The sequence below is a fragment of the Cicer arietinum genome, chromosome 5 (assembly GCF_000331145.2).
Source record: "Cicer arietinum cultivar CDC Frontier isolate Library 1 chromosome 5, Cicar.CDCFrontier_v2.0, whole genome shotgun sequence".
In the NCBI taxonomy this organism is placed as follows: domain Eukaryota; kingdom Viridiplantae; phylum Streptophyta; class Magnoliopsida; order Fabales; family Fabaceae; genus Cicer; species Cicer arietinum.
The window spans coordinates 56,479,877-56,504,727 of NC_021164.2; the positions used below are offsets into that span (position 1 = coordinate 56,479,877).

At 28.3% G+C, this 24,851-nt stretch overlaps 2 protein-coding genes across 2 annotated transcripts; both read left to right on the top strand.

The window, feature by feature from the left end:
• The first annotated feature begins 445 nt into the window (after nucleotides 1-445).
• Nucleotides 446-2,894, top strand: LOC101504070 (gibberellin 2-beta-dioxygenase 8). Its single transcript, XM_004500220.4, has 3 exons — nucleotides 446-972; nucleotides 1,825-2,140; nucleotides 2,516-2,894. The coding sequence occupies exons 1-3, from the start codon at nucleotides 521-523 to the stop codon at nucleotides 2,744-2,746; spliced, it is 999 nt and encodes a 332-aa protein (XP_004500277.1). The 5' UTR covers nucleotides 446-520; the 3' UTR covers nucleotides 2,747-2,894.
• A 14,830-nt stretch (nucleotides 2,895-17,724) lies between these two features.
• LOC101498411 (uncharacterized) lies at nucleotides 17,725-24,177 on the top strand. Its single transcript, XM_004500374.4, has 11 exons — nucleotides 17,725-18,096; nucleotides 18,382-20,631; nucleotides 20,743-20,863; nucleotides 20,979-21,064; nucleotides 21,365-21,609; nucleotides 21,900-21,986; nucleotides 22,114-22,213; nucleotides 22,439-22,646; nucleotides 22,739-22,931; nucleotides 23,398-23,455; nucleotides 23,745-24,177. Exons 1-11 carry the CDS (start codon nucleotides 18,007-18,009, stop codon nucleotides 23,868-23,870), a joined length of 3,564 nt encoding a protein of 1,187 aa, XP_004500431.1. The 5' UTR covers nucleotides 17,725-18,006; the 3' UTR covers nucleotides 23,871-24,177.
• Nucleotides 24,178-24,851: the final 674 nt, after the last annotated feature.

The window sequence follows — 24,851 nt, forward strand, 5'->3', positions numbered from 1 at the left end:
AAGTTATTTTATTTAATTTAATAATATTAATATTTGTTAGTTGAAATAGATTTTACAAATAAAAAATAATATTTTTTTAATTTATTTTTGTTAAATATTAATATAAAATTAGTTTACACTAATATATATCATCTTTTTACTCACTAATATGATAATTCAAATACATTGTTGGTATAAAAAAAAGTTTATCAATTAATTATAATCACTAAATTATTAAAAATATTAACTTTTATCATAATTATTTTTAAAATTGTGTTAATATGAATAATTATAATATGATGATATAATAAAAAATAATTAATATTGAAAATAACAATCAACTTCAACATTAATTAATATTATATTTTAAAATATATTTACAACATCTGTCTATGTGACTTAAATCTATATAAAATGAATCACTTATATATATTTTATACGTATATATGGTTGAGTGACTCACCATTCTAATCCTCTTATTTGAATCACAATATTCATTCATAATATTTTCCCACTTCTCAACTATTTTGATAAAATAAAAATGAACAACTTGGATTCCTACCCTCCAACTCTCCGCCCCAAAAACAACCATCCACTAAACCTAGACGACCCAAATGACTTCAAGGGCCCTGACCCAATTCAAGATCCGGATCCTGTTCCAATCATAGATCTTCATTGTTTGGACCACAAAAACTTAGATGAAGCTTGCAAGGATTGGGGGCTATTTCGTTTGGTTAATCATGGTGTTCCATTAACCCTTTTAGAACAACTTCAAAACTTAGCCAAACAACTATTTTCTTTATCCTTTGAGTCCAAACAAGAAGCATGCAATGAAAAACCTATCACATACTTTTGGGGTACCCCTGCCCTAACTCCTTCTGGGACAGCTATAACAAGAGACCCTCAAAATATCAATTGGGTTGAAGGTTTTGATGTGCCATTATGTCAACTCTCTCAATTCCAACATCAACTTCCTACACTTGAATCCATGAGGTAAGCACAATGCCAATAAAAACTTTATTTATTATTATATTTTTAGGATTTTATTTTCATGGAGGATCTATGTAAAAAATACATCACTAATTCATTATAACCACTCATTCATTTAGATAACTTCAAAATTAGTTATTGTAAAGGAGTCTTAAGAAAAAGTCAAAGGCATAACAACAATTCTACAAATTTTTACACTTATAATTAAATTCAAATATTTTTCATAATTTAACAATAATGATTCATCCATAGTATAATTTTTTTTATTATCATGATATGCATGAATTAAACCTATATTTAATTGATAATTTGTAATTTGTCGTCTTCTTCTTGTTTATTTGTTTTTATTTTATAACTTTTTATATTATTTTACGTTTCTTTCTTGGTCATCTTTTTTGTCTTACTTTTTGGGAGTTTGTGTATGCGTGGAAATGAGATCATGGCCTTATTGGATCGGTTGTCGGGTGCAAATATTGTTTTATGCGGTAGCTTTTGTCACTTTTTTGAGAAAATGACATTTTGCTTGATGACCAATAACATTGCATGAAGGGGTGTTTGGACCAATTGGATTGCATAAATCCATGAAGGTTAGGTGATAGTCTGATAGACGTGTCTAACGTATAATTTCCTTAAAAATATAAAAAAAAATAGTAAGATAAACTTAGCATTCACACAATAATAACTTCATATATAACACAAATTTTATAAATTTAACCATATCATTTTATAGTGTATATTTTACTTATGTTTTAAATATCTTATTAAGGTAATCAATAATTTTTTAATATATTAGATTTATTTTGTTAGAACTTTGAATTCATTTGTGTTCTAAGAGTTAAATTATTTTTTGTAAAGGGTTTTGGTAATGGAATATGCAACCCATTTGTCAAGAATTGCGACAACTTTATTCGAAGCAATGTCTAAGAACCTTAATCTGAATTTGAAAGCTACAAAATCATATGTATCAGAAAAGACTGGAATGGTGCGTGTGTATCGTTACCCACGGACGGATGTTGGTTGGGGCATGGAGGTTCATACAGATAGCTCAGTTTTGTCCATATTGAACCAAGATGACTTTGTTAGTGGGCTTCAAGTTCTCAAACATGATCAATGGCTAAATGTAAAGCCCATTTCCAACACTTTGATTGTCAACCTTGGTGACATGATGCAGGTCTTAATTCTTTCCATTACTCTTTTCAATTTTTTTTTTGTGTTAGATGAAATATTAAATTCCACTATAATTAACTTACACAATTGTGAAGTTACTATTCTTTTTAATTTATATATATATATATATGACAAAAAATATGTGTTATTTTTGAATCCGTATATCGAATTTTAGAGGTGCTCGTCTCAAGGGATTTTTTTAATTTACATTTACCTTCTTCTAATGACATTGATGGAGATAGAGATAAAACCTAATTAGCTTCCGCTATTGATGTGATTTAATTTTTAGAATCAATACATTTGTAGATTATACATTTCAGTGTATAGACAAATTTTAAATTATACTTCCTCAGACCTCAATTAATTTATTTTGGTATAGGCAATTAGCAGTGACAAGTACAAAAGTGTGTCACACAGAGTGAAGGTAGATAAAGACATAGAGAGGATTTCAATATGCTACTTTGTATTTCCTGGGGAAGGTGTTGTGATTGAGAGCTCCAAGTACAAGCCCTTTACTTACAATGAGTTCAGAGCACAAGTGCAACAAGACATCAAAACCGTTGGGTATAAAGTTGGCCTTCCAAGGTTTCAGCACAACCAAGACTCTTAAATTAAACTTTTTTTTTTCTTTTTTAGTTTAGATTTTCCGTTTTTGATTACAGTTAAGATGATAAATATCATCATGAATTCATACATTACTGTTTTTGTTTTTGTTAAATAGTTCACCAATTTAAAATTGAAATTGAAATATGTTGAAATTGAAAGTGTTAGGAGAGAGTAATTGTTTATATATCATATTTTACTAGTTTATATGAAATATTTATAAAATAAAATAAATGAGTAAATATATTTTTAGTCCTGACAAAATTTCAACCTTATAAGTTTAGTATATTTTTTAAATATATATTTTTTTGCATATATATATTTTTTTAAATATACATTTTTTGTCCTAATATATATATTTTTTAAATATATATTTCGTTTGTTAAATATTTTTTTTTTTTGCATACATATATTAAAAAATATCCTATGAACGCACATGCAAATCTACACATCTACATATAAGTTTGTCCTAATTTGTTCTGTTCATAAAAGTTACTTTTTAACTAAAATTAAAATCTTTAAAAGTAAAGTTGAAGTTGTTGTTTGATAATTGTTATTTTTTCTTAACTTTAAGCTAAAAGTTATTTGGTAAATTAATAAAATACTGATTTTGTTAAACAAACACCATAAGTAAAATATTTAAACAAAGATAAATTATTATTTTTTAAAAATCAAATAATAATAATGGATTATATTAGTTTACTAAAATATTTCAAGAAATATTTATATTGTGAAATGTTAATAGATGTGTAAACGTTTTTAAATTTTAATGCATATCAACTAACTTTAATTTTTATTGTAAAAAAATACATAAATATATTTTAAAGAAACTGATTTAAATACTTACAACAACAAAAAATATTTAAAGAGAATTTGATAATATTATTAGCGATATAAAAATAGTTTACTAAATAATATATAACTAGAAAATATAAATTGCAAATAAGTTATGGATTTATAATACTTATTTTAAGATTAAAAAAGCAATAAAATAAAATTAAATTAAAAAAATATGTGAGATGTGTCGTAGCGGCATTTCATATGCAACAGAGCATGTGTTGATAAGATTAAATCTGCTAACAAAATATTAAAAAAAATAAAAAGTAGTTTAAAAAATGTCCAAGGGTGGGATCGAAGAGGAACATATAAGAAAGTTACTTACTTTTCTAAAAGTTAGATTTTTTTTTCATCATAAATAAATAAGTTATTTGATTCTAAACTTTTCTTACAAAATACTATTTGAGTTGGGTTCTACTTAATTAAACATAAACAAAATAGTATATATGTTTAGTGCAAACAAATCTTCAAAAATCATAGAAGATAATGTTTATTATCAAATCTATTTCGGCTTCCGTGTCATAAATTTCTAGATTTGATTATGTGTTACTATTCTTGAATTAGAAAAATTATTATTTAATTAACGAGATTAATTTCAAAAATAAGTTTTTTTTTTATGAATGAAACAATGAAAAATTCTTTTAAATTGTTAACTCTTGAACAAAATTAATATTTATTTAATTTTTTTAATGATATTTTGTCAATATCCTAACAAGTGAATTCAAATACATCATAAAAATTATGATAAGTATTATATTTATAAATAATGAACAATACATTTTTTTTATAAGGTATTCTACAAGTATATATATAATTTTTTTAATATAAATTTACATATTCAAATCGTATCGTAACATAAAAAATTCACAAATCCACGTATCCATATAGTATCGCACTTATAAATATATATTGATATATTTCATGTTTATTCTAAGATATTTTAATTTTTTCATTTGCCAAATATATATATATATATATATATATATATTTCATATACAAATACTAGAAATCAACTTTTAATTTTATCTACATATTTTTTCTAGATGTTGGTTAAATATCTGCATGAAAAATGTTACTCGTAGATTTTTTTGCAGAATAATTTTTTTTTATGTAAAACCTTCATAGATAACTATTACAAATTTTAATGGAAAATGTTAAATATGATTAAAAAATGTTAATTTAATTTGTTTGACTTTTCAACTTATCCACTCATGTTTGGCTATGCGGTCTCCTAATTGGTTCTTTCACAATTTATGATGGTTTGCGATTGTAAATTTCGAGAAAAATAGAACACATAATTTTTATACTTCTAAACAAAAATTATATCATGTTCACAAATTATAAGGAAAAAAAATTAAGTATAAACAAGTACATAATACAATCGAATTACAAATATAAAAATAAATCATACTCAATATAATCACTAGTACTATGAATGTCATCATCACTACTATCTTCATTAGTTTCATTGTTGGGTTGTGATGATAAACTGAGACAAGAAAAAATCGAACAAATCCTAAATGTTATATGAAAATAGTTACTTTTTTGTTGATCTTGATCATCTCTTTTTCATGTCGTTGCAATTGTTGCTTCATGACATAACTCATAATTTTAATGGAAGAAAAATATATATTATTTTAAAAAAATTACTCCTAAGTAGAGAAATAATTCTCATAATTATTTCTTAAAATATTTCTAAATAATTATTTCTTAAAATATTTTCTGAATAACTCCCCCTCCTCCATTTCTCTCATCTTATAAAAATAAAAGAAAATATTAACTAGCTTTTATTACATCCACTCATCAAAAATTAAACGTTTTTCCCACTACCCCTTCCCTCATAACTTTAATGGAAGATTAGTATAATAAGAAATCTTATTAACTAACTTCTATTCCCTTCATTCATCCTTCTAGAAACTAAATGTGTGTGAGGTGTGTGATTTGGGTGAATGAGACCCACTCTTTGAGCCGTCATTCTTTTTAATTTGCAGTGTTCTATCACTTCAAAGAATATCATTAACAACGTATAAATATTGTTCTATGATTGCAAGTTAAATCTCCTATGTTGATTCCCATCAAGCTCAATAAATGGTAATTGAGATTGAGTTAACAAATCAATGCCAATAACCTGCAAGGAACACATGGTGCATACATTACTATATAGCTTAATTATAATTTTTATTGGTGCGAATAAACTTAATTGAATAAAGATATCTGAATGTTAAAGAAATAGCATCACCAGTGAATTTCTTCCCCGATACGTACTTACATAATAACTCTCAGAATTACACTTCCTACAAACTCATCACCCTTTGAATCATATATAGTTGTTTATTATCACAGGAGAAAGAAAATCTTCTTTCATCATATCCTTACTACTCATCACTACCATGGTGAGTCTCATAATAGTCACGACCTCGATTGAGCTGAAAACATTCGGACCAAACTTTAGATTTAAATTTAATGTTTACTTACATGTCATTATATTTATTTATAACTAAAAATATTTAATAGATATTTTTTAGTGCTACATTTAATAGATACTCTTTTATAAGAAATTTGAAATATGGTTAATTAAACAACAAGCAATATGTAGTTTCATTAAAATAAATTGTTTATAGGAAATTAAATTTTTTTGTTGCTGTCAATAACTATTATATGCATATTTATTTAAAACAAAAAAAATAATGTTAACGAGAGAATCCAACCTATTGAATTTGTTTAGATGCTATTGAATTTTTGTTGTTATAAATAAATAAAAATAATTATTAAAAATATAAAAATTTGTTTTTATAAAAGAAAATAATATCCATTCAAATTAATAAAATACAACAAAAATAATACAAATTTAAAGTCGTTAAAATAAAAAAATATAAATCTTCGAATAAAAGACATTGTATTTTTCTCTTCATTTATTCTTTTATATTTTTATATCTTCTTTTTGTATAGATACATAAATAAAATACATTGTGTGATCGTGCATGCGAACTTACACACACTTATACCTTTTTAAAAATAAACATATACAGTTACAAAAAATTAATGTCACTCCTAGTATTTATATATGCTTATTATAAAACAAAAAGTTAGAGTCCCTTCAGTTTGGGGTCCTAGGCGGTGGCCTCTCCCAACCGTACTCAAGGTCACCACTTGCGTTTAAGGAGTCCAATGAAAAATTTAAGAGCATATCATGAAGTTATTTTATGTGATTTAAGAACCAAAAATCAACACACAATTGAGGGTCAAAAGGAGAACCTATTTTTTAAGTTTTTAAGTGTCCTTTTCTTTCCAATGTTGTGAGAAGCAAAGCAAAGCAACTAAGCTTATTCTATGGAGCCAAGCAAAATTTCACTTTCATGAAATGCTTTGAGGCTAAAAGCAGAAACTATAAAAGAGAAATGAGGGGATTACGACTTAGTTCTCTTTTGTTGGGATTTGATGTGATCTACCAAACTCTTATGCAAGCTCTTTGATTTCAATTTATATATGAGTATTCTCTTATCTTAGGTAATAATTAAATTATATTCTACTTGTTTAGTATGTTTTGATAATCTATACCTTGATTCATGATTTAGAGTTTGATTGGAAAATACTCTCTAAATTTAGTTTTGAATTGAATCACCTAATGAATCGTGTTACTAGGAATATAGCTTGATGCATTAGTTTCTTTTGAAACATAATTTTAATGTGAGATCTTTTCGTTAAGAATTAGTGTTATAATGAAATATTATTTGCAATGACGTCGATAAGTAAAATATTCATATGTAAGGAGCTAATGAGTTACATAGGAGTGCAATCCCGGCATCTCAATCTCATTGGTATTCTCATATTTACTTTAACTGTTGTTTTACTTTTATGCAAACAAAATCATTTCAAATTTTTAAATTTAAGGTTATAATTGTTGTTGAACGGTATAATAACGTTCAAGTCCTTGTGAATACGACAACTTTTTATACTATCTTGATATGTTTTATCATACCTACATCTCTACTTTCCCCTAAAACTCCATATGAGTTCCAAGAAAATGTTCGCCCATTAATTCAAACCTTCAAGTTTTGGGTTACTTATGTTATGCCACGAACCTCACCCGAAATAACAAATTTGATTACCGTGCAAGTTGCTGCATTTTCATCGAATATCCTCTTGAGCATAAAGGATATCGTGTTTATGATCTTGAAGGCAAAGTTTTCTTTACTTTTTGAATTGTCACATTTCATGATCACACATTCTTGTTAAATAAGCTTTCGCTAGAAAAAACAAGATGACAAAAATCATATCCTAGGTTATCTGATAAATGTCGTTCATTTGTCCATAACATATCTCACTTGGTTGAACCTTCCACTTATGATTAGGCATGTTATGGTCCCAACTTGGTTGTAGTTATGAATTCAGATATTCAGGCCCTTGATGACAATAAAACATGGTTCATATTCTCTAACTATTGGCCAACAACCTATCAGTTGCAAATGGGTTTTTAAGATCAAGTATCAAGTTGATGGTACAATCGAGTGCCACAAAACTCAGATTGTCTCCAAAAGGTTCACCCAACACAAAGGCATTGCTTATAAGGATACTTTTGCTCCTGTTTCAAAATTAATCATTTTTGTTTGCTTACTAGTTGTGGTTGTAGTTCGTCATTGGTCTTTGCACTAAATGGATGTGCAAAATGCATTTCTTCACGATGAATTGGTTGAAGAATTGTACATGAAGCCTCCTCAAAGTTATTGTCGACAGGGGAAAATGTAGTTTGTCGACTCCACAAGTCACTTTATGGACTTAACAATCATCTCATTGTTAGTTCCAGTGATTCTATTGTGCAATCCAATAAATTTGGTTTTCAACAGTCAAAGGTTGATTACTCACTATTTACATAGGTACGTGTGGATTCTATTATTGTGGTGCTACTTTATGTTGATGATATGGTCATTATTGAAAATTTTGAGATATCCATCAATGACCTCAAGAAGTTTCTCAATAGTTGTTTTAAGATTAAAGACCTTGGAAAACTCAAATATTTAATTGGCATCGAAGTGGCTCATTCCGAAGTAGGAATAACAATTTGTCAAAGAAAATACACATAGGACATATTAGAAGAAATTGTGTTACTTGGATCAAAATCAGCAATTGTCCCTAGGGAGCCTGACTTGGTGCTAACAAAAAATGAGAGTGAAGCTCTCAAGGATCCCACTTGATATCTTAAGCTAGTTGGGAAGCCAATCAACCTCACAATTAGTCGACTTGAAATGACGTACTCTGTGAATATACTTAGTCAATTCATGTAGGAACCAAAAATACATCACCTCAAGGCTGCTCACCGACACCTTCAATACTTGAAGGAAACTCTAGGACAAGGGTTATTGTTCTCAACAAATAGCCCACTTTACTTTGTCGAATATTGTGATGCCGATTGAGCAAGATGTCCAATTACACGATGATATGTAACATGTTATTGTATTTTTTTTGGAAAGCCTCTTATCTCATGAAAAGTAAGAAACAAGCAACAATTTCGAGGTCATTGACAAATGCAACATATTGATCAATGGCTACAACCACTTGTGGGCTTTCTTGGTTGAGATATTTGTTAAATGATTTAAATGTACCAGATCGTGAGCCAGCAAGGTTATTTTGTGACAATCAAGCAGCTCTACACATTGTTGCAAATCTTGTTTACCATGAGCGGATAAAATATATTGAGTTAGATTGTCACACTGTTTGTGAAAGAATTTAAAGGGGAAAGATCAAGACAACATATATGCAAAAGGAGAATCAAATAATTGATATATTTACAAAGTCACTACGATCACCCACGTTTCATACACATCTCAACAAGTTGAGTGTCATTGACATTGCCAGTCCAACTTGAAGGGGAAAGTTAAAGGAAATAAAATCAATAAAAAAAAAAAAAATCAACATTTAATATAATTTGCAACATTGATTCATAATTATAGGATTCTGATATTGTCTTATTTCTATCCATTAGACAACTCAATTTGTCCGATAATTATTCCCTATTGTGTCTATATAACAACATATATGTAAATATGTTATACACACGATACAATTCATATGTCCACACCATTGTTTACATAAATCTATCAAAAATTTATCAAGAATGAAAGAATGTACAAGATATGTGAACAGGGAGTCAAACCATTCACAATGGTGGATTGAAATTTTAACAATATATCATAATATATTAAAACAGAGTCTCAAATTCTATTTGCGACAACTCATCTTCATCTATGTATCATCCTCTAATATTTGTCAACTCACAAAAAATCTGATGTGACATCTTCCAAAACACATTATTTTTCCATCTTCTACTTCCATTATATTTTGTTTCTCCATTATGTAATGCAAACCGTTTTATTTGTCCATTCAAGTACAATTAGTTCATACATTATGCATTTTCAACTTTAATTTATCACTCAACGATTCATCAATTAAAAGATTTACTTACACATCAAAACTTTCATTTCAATAACTCATACACACACACACACACAAAACTATTCAATATCTTCAAAGAATCACAATGCAAATTGGACTACATATACACATCAAAATTATCTTTTGTTTTTCAACCACTCTCTTGCACATTCTCAGTTCAAGTAATAATAACAACATTATAAAATGCAACCAAACTACACCTACTTGTGTGATTCATTCTCAATTCACGGATACTTCAATAATATTGTTCATCTGTTATAAATTATTGTTCAATATCATATATAACAATTATTGCATAGGAGGTGAGTTTTTCTCCTATGATGTCAAATATGTCTCTCATAGCATTTTTTTCTTTTTATAATTAATAAAAAACACAAATCATAATTCAAACAAAAAAATTGAAAATCAATAACTTTTAACTATTTCACTATTCCTTTGAAATTTTTTGTCTTAAATATCCATAAATTTTTCTTGCTTATAATTTTTTGCAATCCACTCTTGAAGTTTTTTGACCATGTCAAATAATTATTTAATAATTCTATTTCACATTCTAATTATTTAGACAAAATAATACTTGTATTAATTGAAACGGTTCTCTATCCAAAATACTATAACTATAGAATTTAGTTATATTATGTATTGAATTTTTATTTGGTTTGACAATTTTGTGCAACTAACTTTTTTATTATGTAACTTTTTTATGTTTTACTTTGTAGTGTTCTTTCCATATATATATATATATATATATATATATTTGCACGCGTGAAGAATTGTGTAACAATCATTTACGAATGAATGTTATAATAAACCATAATGCATACAATATCACTTAATACATCCTTAGATTGACAATAAGATTGACAGAATTATGATAAATATAAAAAATTCAAAATGTCAAAAAGTACATAAATTTATAAATCTAATGTTTCAAAACTAATATAAATTATATAAAATGAAGAACGTGTTATAGTTAAATGTACAACTTTAACAATAAAGAAATGCATAACTATTTAACAAATATATTATTAGAATGAACACTTCAATAAAATCAAAAAGTTTGAATAAGCTAATTTCACATTTAAAAAGTATTAAAGACAATAATTGCATCTCTAAAGTTGTAAAATTTTATGAATAGCCTCATATTTTAATATACTTTGCACGAATTGTATTAATCAATAATGTTTTACATTTTCCTTTGTACTAAAGCAAATCTTGCATATATATAATTATTCAAAAAATATTTATTATTAGATACATAAACACTTGAGTATATCCTACTCTAAAACAAAATATTACTTTTAAATTACTTTTATTGTGCAATGTGCGAGTTAGCATCTAGCCATCTATTATTGCTAGAAAAAATTGTTCAAAATGAGATTGCAACTAATGTGTAACATGTTCTCGGGATAGAAACATGACTTATTGGTGGGCTTTATAATTTATTTTTCTTAAAAGACTTATTATCATTATAAAGATAAACATAAAGCAATCTTCATTTTTTTTAATCACCAACAAATAATTTTTAAATTATTAATACCAAAATCATGGTAATATTTCATCTTAATTTCAGTATGTCTCGAGTATATCGGACTTATGATCAAAGCCAAAATCATGGTACATTGTCTTAATTTCAGTATGTCTCAAGAATATCTGACTTATGATGAAAGCTTATTCTTTGGTCAGAGAAATAAAATTATTGAAAAATTTATCTATCATTCATAAATGTATTTATTGTTATTTTTCGCTAATGTTGTCTTTTTCTTTAATATACTGTTCTTGAATACACTAATCAAGAATTGAATATATATAGAATGTGTGTCTATATATATAGAGAGTATATAGTAAAAAATAATATTTATTGTGAAAAATAAGAATTATCAATAACAACTCTTGAATTTAATTAACGCATAAGATTAAGTTATTCACTAAAGATGTTATGTAATTATATTTCCATACAATAACTCTTAGATACTATATATTATAATATCTCTAAACTTATTTTCTTTCTATTTTTGTAATAACTCGAATTAAAAACGGTTGAATGTTGTATTCAAAAAATAAAACTTCTTATCTTAAAATAGGATTATTTAAATATTTTATTTTTATTTTTATATTTTTTTAACTTAAAGATTTTATTTTTATTAAACTTACGATATTTTCCTGTTTACCAAAATAAAAAACTAGTTTTCAATAATTTTTTTTTTTTGTTAACAAACATATCATTGGTCAAATGTATCACAAGACCATCTTTGACTTGTTATTGTATAGTTGAAATATAATAATATAGAACTATTGTGTATGAGTTGAACCATTTAATTATTTTGAGTTGTTCGATTGGAGAAATATAATACTTACTAGGTATTAACATTAAAAACCCTTGATTTTCATGCATTTTTTATTTTTGTTTTTCATATAGTAATTATGACGGTTGAAGTCATATATATGTTTGATGTGAGAATGAATATTATATGTTAGAAATTCAAATATAATTGTAAGATAAAATCTTTATTATATTTATAAATTATATATTTATGTTTTTTTAAATAAATGAATTTTTATATATAAGTGTATAAAAATTTATAACTTTCTATAAATTTTATCAGTTACTAATTTGAATTTAGACAAAATATATAATTAACATTGTAAATTTTATCAATTACTAATTTGGATTTAGATAAAATATATAAATTACATTTATTATTTTTATAATATATGATTTCTCTTTATAATCTATTATTTTTATTTATTTATTATTTTCTATTTTCTATTTTCAATTATCATTTATCTTTTTTTTCACGCATTTTTTAAGGTGACTCTAAATTGTTTTAATAGTATATGTTGTTGTTAGATGACATATATAAATACATCTATTGGTATATGTAAAAAAAAACTCAAAATATTTATACAACATGTATATTATAAATATGGTGTTATTTAAAATATCATTTTTTTATATATATTTTTTTATCTTTTATATTATTGGTTCATATTTCTAATATTATTATTATGATAAAAATTAAAAATATTTATTCTTTTATTTAAATTATTTTAAAATTATTATAAATGACTTAAAAAATAAATTTTAAAAAATAATAAATTAATTATTTCAATTAAATTTCTTTTTCAAAATGTTATTACGTGTTATTTTTTATTTATTTAAATATAAATAATACATTAGCATTAAATTCTATATAAATTTAATTAATGTTGAGAAAATAATACGATATAAGTGAACAGATTGTATCTTTAACCAATTTATTGATATAGGGTGTAAATTGTTATCATACACCATGGTCAACTATCACTACGCGAAAAATGGTATTTTACAGCGTTTTTTATAAGCCATTTACAGCGCTTTTTCAAAAAATTAAGCGCAGTAGTATCTAGCGCTGTAAAAAGATACAACAGCGCTCTTTAAAATAATTAAAAAAAAAACGATGTAAATCTCTTCTAAAAACGCGCTGCTTGTTGTATTAGTTTTACGGCGCTTTTTAAAAAAAGCGCTGTAATATGCATTCTTTTATTTCAATTAGATCTCTTTCTGGGATTATAACAACAATCTCCTTCATAAATCGTAATATACAGTATCCGCAGTCTATGTTGTTAGTTTGACGAGAGCACTATAAAATAAAACATATAAGTCAATAAATATTTGTGGATTGATTGTTAATGAAATTTTAAAGCCATACATTTCAAACCTTTATTAGAATCCATGTGATTTATTTGATTTTTGCTTCGACACTGTAGCACCCATTTGAGCTCGGAAAACTTGTAAAACACTATCAAATAAATGTGATTATTAGCATTAACAGACACATTATATATATATATATATAAGAAATAAATGAATAAATGAAAACAATACCTAAAGAGTGCGAAGAAATACGTAGAGTTCATAGGGTTACAGTTTCGTTTAAGAAGAAACAGCGAGAATGCGCAGAAATACGAACGGTTCGTAGGACAGAGTAGGGTTCTCATTGAGAAGAGTACGTAATAATGTTCGTAGGGATAGTAACAAATATGGAGATGATTTGCAATGGAGATGGTTAACAATATGGTTCGTAGGGACATTAGGGTTCGCAATGAGAAGGATAATGAAGAGGTGAAGGACACTGAAGTGTAGTGAAGTTTATGTAATAAAGAGGAAACTGAAGCGATTTACTGTTATATTTTATTTTTTAAAAGCCTATTACAACGCTTTTTTTAAAGAGCACTGTAAAAGACCTCATTATTTTACTTTTAAAAGCCTATTACAGCGCTTTTTTAAAGAGCGTTGTAAAAGACCTCCTTATTTTATTTTTTAAAAGCCTATTACATCGCTTTTTTTTAAAGAGCGCTGTAAAAGACCTCCTTATTTTACTTTTAAAAGTCTATTACAGCGCTTTTTTTAAAGAGCGCTGTAAAAGACCTCATTAATTTACTTTTAAAAGCCTATTACAACGCTTTTTTAAAGAGGGCTGTAAAAGACCTCTTTATTTTATTTTTTAAAAGCCTATTACAGCGCTTTTTTTAAAGAGCGTTGTAAAAGACCTTCTTATTTTATTTTTTAAAAGCCTATTATAGCGCTTTTTTTAAAGAGCGCTGTAAAAGACCTCCTTATTTTACTTTTAAAAGCCTATTACAACGCTTTTTAAAAAAGCGCTATAAAAGACCTCCTTATTTTATTTTTTAAAAGCCTATTACAACGCTTTTTTAAAGAGCGCTGTAAAAGACCTCCTTATTTTATTTTTTGAACAGACTTTTTAAAGCGCTGTAAAAGACCTCCTTATTTTTTTTTAAAAACCTTTTTACAGCGTTTTTCCAAAAAGCGCTCTAATAGGTCATTTAATTATGTGAAATCAAAGTCTTTTACAGCGCTTTTTTTACAGCGCTTGTCAAAAAAGCGCTGTTATATCCTCCGTTATTTTTAAAATATCATACAACATCGCTTGTATTTAATAAGCGCTATAAAAAACGCGCTATAAAATGTCATTTTTGGCGTAGTGTATGTTAATTGTATTGTATGTTATTGACAAATTTAATATATACTATATTAATTTAATTTTGTTTTGTAAATAAATTATAAAATATAGTAGTATAGTTTAAAATTATATAATTTAACTATTTATTGTTATTTATATATATTATAATGATTATTAATCGAAAAGTTTAAAATTTACGCTTTAAATCTGAATTTTGTATCCTTTACCCTATCATGTAACATCCATTAACCATATATAATTCTAACAAAAAAATTCAAGCACAAAAACTTATTACAAATAACTGTACACAAATTATTACATAAAAATTAGACAAATCATTATCAAAATATCGTTAAAACACAGGATAGATTTTGTAACTAAAATTAAACAAATCATTACACAAATTATTACATAAAAATTAGACAAATCATTATCAAAATATCGTTAAAACACATGATAGATTTTCTAACTAAAATTAAACAAATCATTACACACAAAAATTAGACAAATCAGAATTAGATTTTTTAAGTTATAGTTAATCTAACTAACTTATATTTGGAGTATACAAATTATAGTATCGAAATTATCTTATTTTAATTAAATAATATTAAAATATTAGATCATTAAAATTAAAATTTATAAATTATTATAATGATTATTTTCTATGTCACATTTAGTCAAATTAATTCAAATTTAATTAATATAATATAGATACATAAAATCTACGAATAACCTACATTAAATAATTTAGTTAGGTGGTAAAATATATATAATTAAATCTCACACCATAGGTTCAAATTATTTTTAAAAATAGAAAGAAAGATTTAAAGCGAGATGATAACACAAATGAAACACTAATATATGATGTCACGTCCTAAATTTATAATGTACATTTTAAATTTAGAAAAGTATTTAATAATTTACCTTATTTTTTTGGAATAAATCTTTAATAGTTTATTTTTCTTTGGACTAAATTCTTATTTTATTTTAGTTTTGTATATTAATCATATTTCTTTTTTATCAAGCACATAAATATTTTAGGCCTACCTTTTACAAGGAAATCACACTATTGCGTTCAGTTTTTTTTATCACAATTTTTAATTTATTTAAGAAAAATAGGATAAAATCTAAATATATTGATCTTAAATAAAAAATTTGGACTCAAAAGTCGATTACGAGTAGGGATGAGAATAAGCTAGGCCGTCCGTTATGGGCATATGGTCTGACCTATTTAATAAAAAGGCTAGTCTCAGACTATTTTTAAAACCTATTTATTTAAATAGGTCAGACTCATACTTATAAAAAAATCTATTATGTCTGATAGGCCGGCCTATATATATTTTATTATTTATTAATATTATTTTTTATTATTATATTAATAATAATATTTTTTATTTTAAATTTTATCAATTAATCGATCACTCTCATTCCATATTTGGTAGCCGTTCTATATTTAGTAGTTGTTCCATATTCGGTAGTCCTTCAATTAGTCAATTAATAGTCGTTTCATATTTGTTTGAGAGATAATAATGAGTGCGTTTGTTTCAGAAAAAAAAATCTATTCTTTGAAATCAAAAATTATTTTTTAGTGTTTAAAGGATTTTGTTTCAGATTTTTAAAAAATTAGTATTTTTTTTAAAATCATTTATAATTTATTAATGTATTTTATTTTTATTTATTATTAGTATTTTTATTTTTTAAATAATTAAATTAATAACTCTAATAATAAACAAATATTAAAATATGAAGAAAAAAAATTTACTCAGTTAGAGATCGCTTCCTCAAAAAAGGACCTTCTATTGAGTTTAAAAAATTTGGTCTTCAGGTGGTTAGTTCCCCGTAGAAAGACCTCATACTGACAAAAAAAAAGTAGGACATTTGGAGAAATTTTAGAAATATTTTAATAAAAATGGATATTTATATACAAAAACTTAAAAACTCATATATACTTTATTTTTTATTAAAAAATTTGAAACTTTTGCGGAAAATATTCTTACAATATTTTAAATATATATGTAAAAAATCATTTAGAATTCGAATAATACATATGAGTTTAGTTTAAAATAGAGACCAAAATTGTTTATAAAAAACTTGAGCAATCATATAGGTACTTAACCGTTTTTAAATGTTATCATGGAATGTTAAATTTTTATAACTGTACTTTGTTATTACTTTATTTGTTATCCACCATGCATTTTAAGTTTGATGGTCTGGTTGTATTTTATTGTCTTTGTGTTAAGTCCAACGTAAACTAATTGGTTGTAAGAATGACAAACTCTATGGATTTATAAAAAGAAAGATTGACTTTATCTCAATCTAATAAATGAATTTATATTTTTTATATTTATTTTATTATGTGAAACAATGGAACTAGTCCCAAAATAGAAGTTAGAAATTTATACAGAAAAAGCATTATAATAGATATTAAAAGCTTTACGTTATGGTTATTAAAAAACAAAGTAAATCAATTCATGACTATTTTGGAACATTCTTTTTCCATATTACACAGAAGATAATCAATATAAAATTAAAAGGTGATTGTTATATTTTATTAAAAAGGAAATGATATATTTCCCATTAAAGGTTTTACATTACATATATTATCCCAATTACATAGTCGATTGATTAAAATTTTGAAATTTTTTTGCTTAGACTAAATTTATATTTAATTTATTTTAAAATTGTACCCATTAAAGCCATTAAATATATTACCGAAATCATGGGCCTCACAGTTACATCCCGTTCACTAGAGTCACTGGGGAGTGACTGTGTGTTAACTTGCGAACAAAGTTTCGGCAAAATATCAAATTCAAAGACTCCTAAATATATTTGGGTTTGGTTTTCGTCAAACGTAGTATTCGCTTGATTTTCTCTTCTTCGGTTTTTCCGTATTCACCAAACCTTCTTTTCCCTCTTCGTTATTTTTTTAACCCTTCTTTTTTAGTTCACAAAGCCACCGTATTGTTGTTCAAATACTATGAAAACCGAAACTCTGTGTTGAATTCAAACCTTATCTACAATGTCGATGGAGGGTTTCAACGATTCTGGGAGCGTTAAGAGTAAAACTTTGTTTCCGCATAAAAAGCTTCTAATTAAAGAAAGGGTTGAGGTAAAATCAAATTTTTTTTAGAAAGATTTAATCTTTTTTTGTGGGGTTTTTATATTTTTTTTGTTTTGTGTGGAACCCTAGTGTTGCATTCTTATCAATGTTGATAATGTTTGATGTTAATTTGATTTTATGTGTTTTTATTGTACATGCAAAGTGTCATGATTTTATGTGTTTTTACTATAAAAAGTTTTGATTTTTGTTCCTTCTTGATCACTTGTTTATTGAAGTTTATATTTTGATAGGAGTTTCTGTTTTTGGGGTTTAAAAAGGTTTGAAAATTTTCAGGTGAGGAGTTTTGAAGAGGGTTTTTTGGGATCATGGCATCCAGGGACAGTTATCCAATGTGAGAGGCGGAAGCGTCATGTTAGATATGAGAATGTTTTGGATGATGACGGGTTGAATCATCTTGTGGAAGTTGTGACTGTTTCAAGTGCTTTGGATGGTTGTTTTGGTTCTTCGAGTTTTCGCCATAAACGCGGTGTGATTAGGCCACTTCCACCTTTAGTTGATTTTGATAAATGTGATCTTAAATTTGGTCTGTGTGTTGATGTGAGTTATCAGGAAGCTTGGTGGGAAGGTGTTATATTTGATCGCTGTGATGGAATGGAGGAAAGGAGTGTTTTTTTCCCTGATTTAGGGGATGAAATGAAGGTCAGAGTTCATGAAATACGGATTACTCAGGATTGGGACGAAGTTACGGAGAAGTGGGAGCAACGAGGGAACTGGGTGTTTCTTGAGTTGATTGAGGAGCATGAGCGGGAATCATATATTCCGGTTTCGGTGAAGCAAATCTGGTACGACGTACGACAAAAAAACGAATTTTCCACTATTGGAGATTGGACATTGAATGTGAAGAAGGATTTGTGGAGAGACATGATAATGGAGGTAGTTGGTGACTACATGACTCTTACCATAAAAGAAGTTTACTCAGCATTGGAACTTTCTGAGCTTGTAATGGAATCAGTGGAACTAAAATCCGATGCTGATTTAAATACGACCATATCTGAAAAGAAAAATGTTGAGCAGAAAGAACCTGTTTTTCCTGTTAAGAAGGACTTACCTAAGTTTCAAAATGAAACTACCTGCAATGGGTCCGGTGAAGTAGTTTCGGATGCTATCTGTTTTAAGAAAAATGAACACAGGCGAACTTATTCATGGTCCAATCACTGGGAACGTCTAATAGTGTCTGAAAATGAATACTGTCCTGATGCTGTTAAGCAATATGTACTTAATACTAAGAAGAGGCTATCTACAGCACCTTGGACTAATAAAGTATGGAAACATCTTTCATATCTTGGATGGGAAATCGATTTTCATGTAGGTCAAAATGGTAAACGTTACAGGTACAAGCCTCCCAATGACCAGGGAGAGAAGAAAGTTTACTACTCACTTATTAAACTTTGTAAAGATATGGAAATGGAATCCGTCGTGAACTCTTTTCCATCCAAAAGTGATCATAGTATAATGCATCCTACCGGTGACTGTCATGTTCCACACGTGCCTCGTATACCATCGGAAAAGACTCAGAACCGAGATGTATCTCCTCTAGTTGACTGTCATCTTCCACATGTGCCTTGTAAACCATCTGAAAAGACTCAAAACCAAGGTGTATTTCCTCTAGTTGTGCCGCCTCCTTCCGCTGCAGTGGCAGATGAACAAGTGTATTGTCCTCAAGCCATTTTGGAATACCACAAGCGTGCATCGGAGTCGAACTGGGAGAAAAGAAAATGTATTGCAAAAGTAAAAAAGCATCTGTTAGCAGAAGGATGGGATTTAATTGGTCCACCTCCAGATAATAAAAGAAAAGGAATTGTATACATTTCTCCAAACAAACAGAGATTCGGCTCACTCATTGCAGCATGCAATTTCTGTATTGAAGAAAGTACTCTGAAATCTACAATTTCTGGGGAGCAGCCTTTAAATTCCTCAGCCCTTAATGAGGAAAATGTTGGTCAGGTATCATGTGACGAGTTATACAGTGAAAATCGGAAGCGGAAACAAATGAAGAGGTCAAATGAAAGTTTACTGAAGGGCAAAAGCAATGAATTAACTCAAAGGGTCCTGAGATCAAATAAAAGGGTGCGAACGGTGTCTGCCTCTTGTCTGTCACATCAGAAATCTCTAAATGTTATGTCTTGGTTGATAGACTGCAACGCGGTGTTACCAAGGTCTAAGGTTTTTTATCGAGCAAAGCGCGGCCACCGTGTTATGGCTGTAGGGAGAATAACTTGTGAGGGAATCAAGTGTAACTGTTGTCTGAGAATATACGGTCTTGTTGGCTTCGAGTGTCATGCTATTGGTAGTAGTACCACCAGACCAAGTGCTAGTATCTTTCTGGAAGACGGTAGGTCACTCTTATATTGCCAGACACAAATAATGCAAGATCACAAGTCACGGGAGGCTATGGTAAAACCACTCGGTGGTTTGTGCCAGGGCGATAATGATTATGTTTGTTCGGTTTGCCACTACGGGGGCGAACTTATTTTGTGTGATCGGTGCCCGTCTTCATTTCATAAAACGTGTCTCGGTCTGGAGGTAGTTTATCATTTCCATTCTTGCTCATGCTATATTTAGTACATTCTCGTATTTACTTCAGTTCAATTCTTCCGCACGCACCTATAATTGGAATTCATTTTTCTTGTATAGGATGTCCCCGATGGTGACTGGTTTTGTCCATCATGTTGTTGTGGGATTTGTGATCAAAGCAGAATCAATGGGGTGGGCGAGGATGGACATTTGCTTACATGCATTCAATGCGAACATAAGTGTAAGTATGCGGAACATAAATGGATATCTTTTGATTTTGACATCTATTAGTGCACATCTGTGAATCAAATCAACAATGGCATACTTACGATCCCATCTTTGTCATCCTATTGTAGATCATGTTGCGTGCCTGAAAAATAGAGAAACAAGTAACTCTAGAAGATATGTGGAAAGCCGGTTCTGCAGAAAAGACTGTGAAAAGGTATATTATTTAATGGATCCCCTTATTTATTGGAAAATTTTAGCCATATATTGGCTGAAAGATTGTTAATTTATCTTTAAATTCTCTTTTCCCTACTTTTTATCACAATTTTACTTTCATTGGAAGCATTAGTTTTCTGCTTGTTTATTGAAACAACAATATATTTAATGTCATTACTTCTGTATATGTGATTCTGGTCAACACTTACACTTGAAATTTAATGGAACGTTACATGTTATGACTTGGCAAGCACAATAAAGTTTAATGCCACTCTACATTTTTTGTATCTATTTTTCGCAGATATATGCAGGCCTTCAGAAACTGTTAGGAGAGCCGGTTTCAGTGGGTGCAAACAATCTAACATGGACATTGGTGAAGTTTATCGACTCTCAGAGTTGTGATCTTGATACTAGTAAAAGTGAATTAATGGCAGAAAGTTACAGCAAACTCAATCTTGCTCTTTCGTTGATGCATGAATGTTTTGAGCCTGTAAAGGAATCTTCCTCTTCCAGAGATATGATGGAAGATGTTATATTTAGCAGATGGTAAGAGATTTTTATCCATCAAATTATGCTCATGGTGTTTTATTAGAATACCTTTTATATTTAGGAAGTGCAATCCGATGATATCACATCTTCTAATCTCACCTTTGCGGAGATATTCAATTGGAGAAGTTTCATAGTTCGAATAGGGAAGTATCATTTAAAAGATCACGTTTCTGATAGGAAACTTTCATTTAAAATAATCGACTGATGTGGTATCTGTCTCTAAATTGTGTGAATTACTGTTTTATATCTTGGCATATATCTGATATCTGTACTTGTGAACTTTCTAGGTCGGAACTTAATCGAACGAATTTCCAGGGCTTCTATACCGTGCTTCTGGAGAGAAATGAAGAACTGGTCAGTGTGGCAACTATTAGGTGAGCATAGGATTTGTTACCATCAAGAATTCGGCTTTGTTTGAGTGAATGATTGCATTTCTTTTTTAGCTGCTGTTTTTAATGACTTGTGTTATTCTCATCTTGATTTACTATTTCAACTTTGTAGGGTCTACGGAGATAAGGTAGCTGAAGTACCTCTTGTTGGTACCAGAGTACAGTATCGGCGACATGGAATGTGTCACATTTTAATGGATGAACTGGAAAAGGTAACCGACAAGGAACACATTTAGTTAATTAAGGTTATAAAATTATCTGATTTTGCAAGCTTTATAATCTGGCATTATTAGCTGATGATGGTTCTTTTGAAAAGGAATGGTGCATAAAAAGTGGAAATAGTTAAAATCTAATGTTTTTTTTCATCTTTAAATTAAGTGCTATAGTTACTGTCATTATCAGTTATAATCTTTTAACATGTATTTTTCTTTCATCAGAAGCTCATGCAACTAGGAGTGGAGCGGCTTGTTTTGCCTGCTGTTCCTAGTGTGGTAGACACATGGACCGGTTCTTTCGGCTTCTCGAAGATGACAAACTTTGATAGATCACAATTTCTGGACTATACTTTCCTAGATTTTCCGGGTACCATCATGTGCCAGAAGTTGTTGACAAAGATTCCGTCTCCAGATTCAGTTTTGCCAATAGGTCTGTAATATATTTGTCAATAAGAAACAAGTTAACAAGTTTGTGCCTTGCTAAGGGGGATTACATTTACAACTACAATGTTTCTTTTTCAGAGTTCCAACAAAAACAAGACGCTATCTCTGGAAGCAGTAGCGGTAATTTTGACAAGTCTCCAGTATCTGAAGTTTACCAAGAAGGAGAGATAGACAAAAGAGAAATACTGGATCAACAAATGGCGGACAAAAGAGAAATACTAAATCAACAAATGGCGGACAAAAGAGAAATACTGGATCAACAAATGGTGGAGTATGTCTCTGCATATTCAATCCTTACCATACAAAAAAAACAAGATTATTGTGGAATTAAATGCTTGATATATATAATAGTGATAGAGTAACATATAATGATTATAGTTGCATTAAAATGTTTGTTTCAATGAAAGCTCATTTTCTAAGAAGGTAGTTTTTGTCTGTTGCATGATTTGTCTTGTTTTAATGTTCTTATGATGGCAGTAGTATTACATATGCAATGAACATGTTATAGGCTTAATAATTGAAGTAGGTCTTTGAATATATGATTAATGCATTAATGCATATATCTATTGTTGTCAGGGATTCTACATTTACTTCTAATATGATCATCTGAAAATCAATCTCACAGTAGAATTATTATTACTATTGCTATTTTGTTAGTGAAACTATGTTGTTCAGACAATTTTGGGTAGTGATGATGATAGCGATGTATCTAGCTAATGAACCTGACATTTTTGCAGTACTGTTGATGGCGATAATGATAATCTTGGCAGTGCTGTTATTGACTGTGTCCCCATGGTAATTTCATCATGTTCAACTACTTCACTATCTGCTCTCCACTTATTTCCTTGTAGTGTTGTCAAATAGCTGCCGTAGTGCTATAGCATAGTGGAATTTGAATAAATTGCTATTGTTCCGCAATACGCTATTTATTACAAACTGTTGTTAAATAACGGTTAGTGTGGCGCTATAACACTGTAGTGTATCAGAATTTGAACAAACTGATATTTTCTGTTTCCTTGTATATTCTTCTTTTGTCATTTTCCTGTTTCAGTTGAGACTGATAATTTTATTGGTTTTATTATAGGTGGAGCAACCAAGTCCTGAGGAGCAACAATATTGTCAGAATGGAACCTCTTCACAGGACTCTTTTGTTAAATGGAATGGCTTGTGCTACTACAGAAGAAGGAAGGTGAAAGTGGTTGATGACTAGGAAATATATATAATTATGAGTTGCATAGAAATAGTGAACACACAAGATTTTGTTTAAAGGGACTTGATGTGTGTTCATCAATGCACACTAACCTAATAAGTATAGGTTTCTTCTTTCTATGGTTTTTTTGTTACCTTTTGGTAGAGAATAGTGTGTATAAGTGGGAGACTTTGGGTGTGTTTAGAATAATAACATATAAGAGCTAAATTTGAATGAGATAGTGTAGCCATATGGCTTAAGTTTTGGGTATAGTAATGAATTGTAAAAAAGAAAAACTATAATAGTGGAGTTTTTTTATTTCTTGTGATATGCAAGACGAAAATATATTATCAGATTTTTTTTTGGTCAAATAAAAAATTAATATTAAAATGATTTGAGAAAATTACAATAAAACGTTAAGACTTTATTATCATGAGGTGACTTGAGAGCCACTATACTGAGATTTGGATCTCTATAGCTGCTCTATGTTTTGTATTTATATTTTCTATTTTATTTTCCACTTGTTTTCTATTTTAAAGTGTTCTTTAAGAATTGATAAACATTTTTTTAAAAAATTGATAAACACACTACACAGTTATTTTCTGTATACAAATTTAAAAATACAAATTGAAATAAATGATTTTTCTAAATAAATATAAAATAAAACAGGATCCATTTTCAGAAATTAAACGTATTTTTTTTAGGGGCGAAAAATTAAACATCGAACATTTTCATCAAAAAGCACATGATGATACACTTGTTCTGTTTGGTAATGATGAGCTAAGGAAAGCAAAGAACATATGCTTTGTAAAAATTGTTGTCTTCTTTCGTAGGAAAGGGCAAAGGTTCTTGTTTCAAAGAAAGTGACAAACCAATTAATCTTTTGGCCATAATAGAACAAGTGTGTTCTCACGTCTCCCTTTCCAAATGCCCAAGTTAGGATTCTTGTTCCCAAGTGAAATCTAATTGTGAAGGGAAGCATCCACAAATTTCAACCCTATC

Coding starts and splice junctions, on each gene's coding strand:
- LOC101504070 (XM_004500220.4), top strand. CDS start 521: ATGAACAACTTGGATTCCTACCCTCCAACTCTCCGCCCCAAAAACAAC. Junction 973..1,824: donor CCTACACTTGAATCCATGAG/GTAAGCACAATG, acceptor TTTTTTGTAAAG/GGTTTTGGTAATGGAATATG. Junction 2,141..2,515: donor ACCTTGGTGACATGATGCAG/GTCTTAATTCTT, acceptor ATTTTGGTATAG/GCAATTAGCAGTGACAAGTA.
- LOC101498411 (XM_004500374.4), top strand. CDS start 18,007: ATGTCGATGGAGGGTTTCAACGATTCTGGGAGCGTTAAGAGTAAAACT. Junction 21,610..21,899: donor GATGTTATATTTAGCAGATG/GTAAGAGATTTT, acceptor TGAACTTTCTAG/GTCGGAACTTAATCGAACGA. Junction 22,647..22,738: donor AGATTCAGTTTTGCCAATAG/GTCTGTAATATA, acceptor TTTCTTTTTCAG/AGTTCCAACAAAAACAAGAC.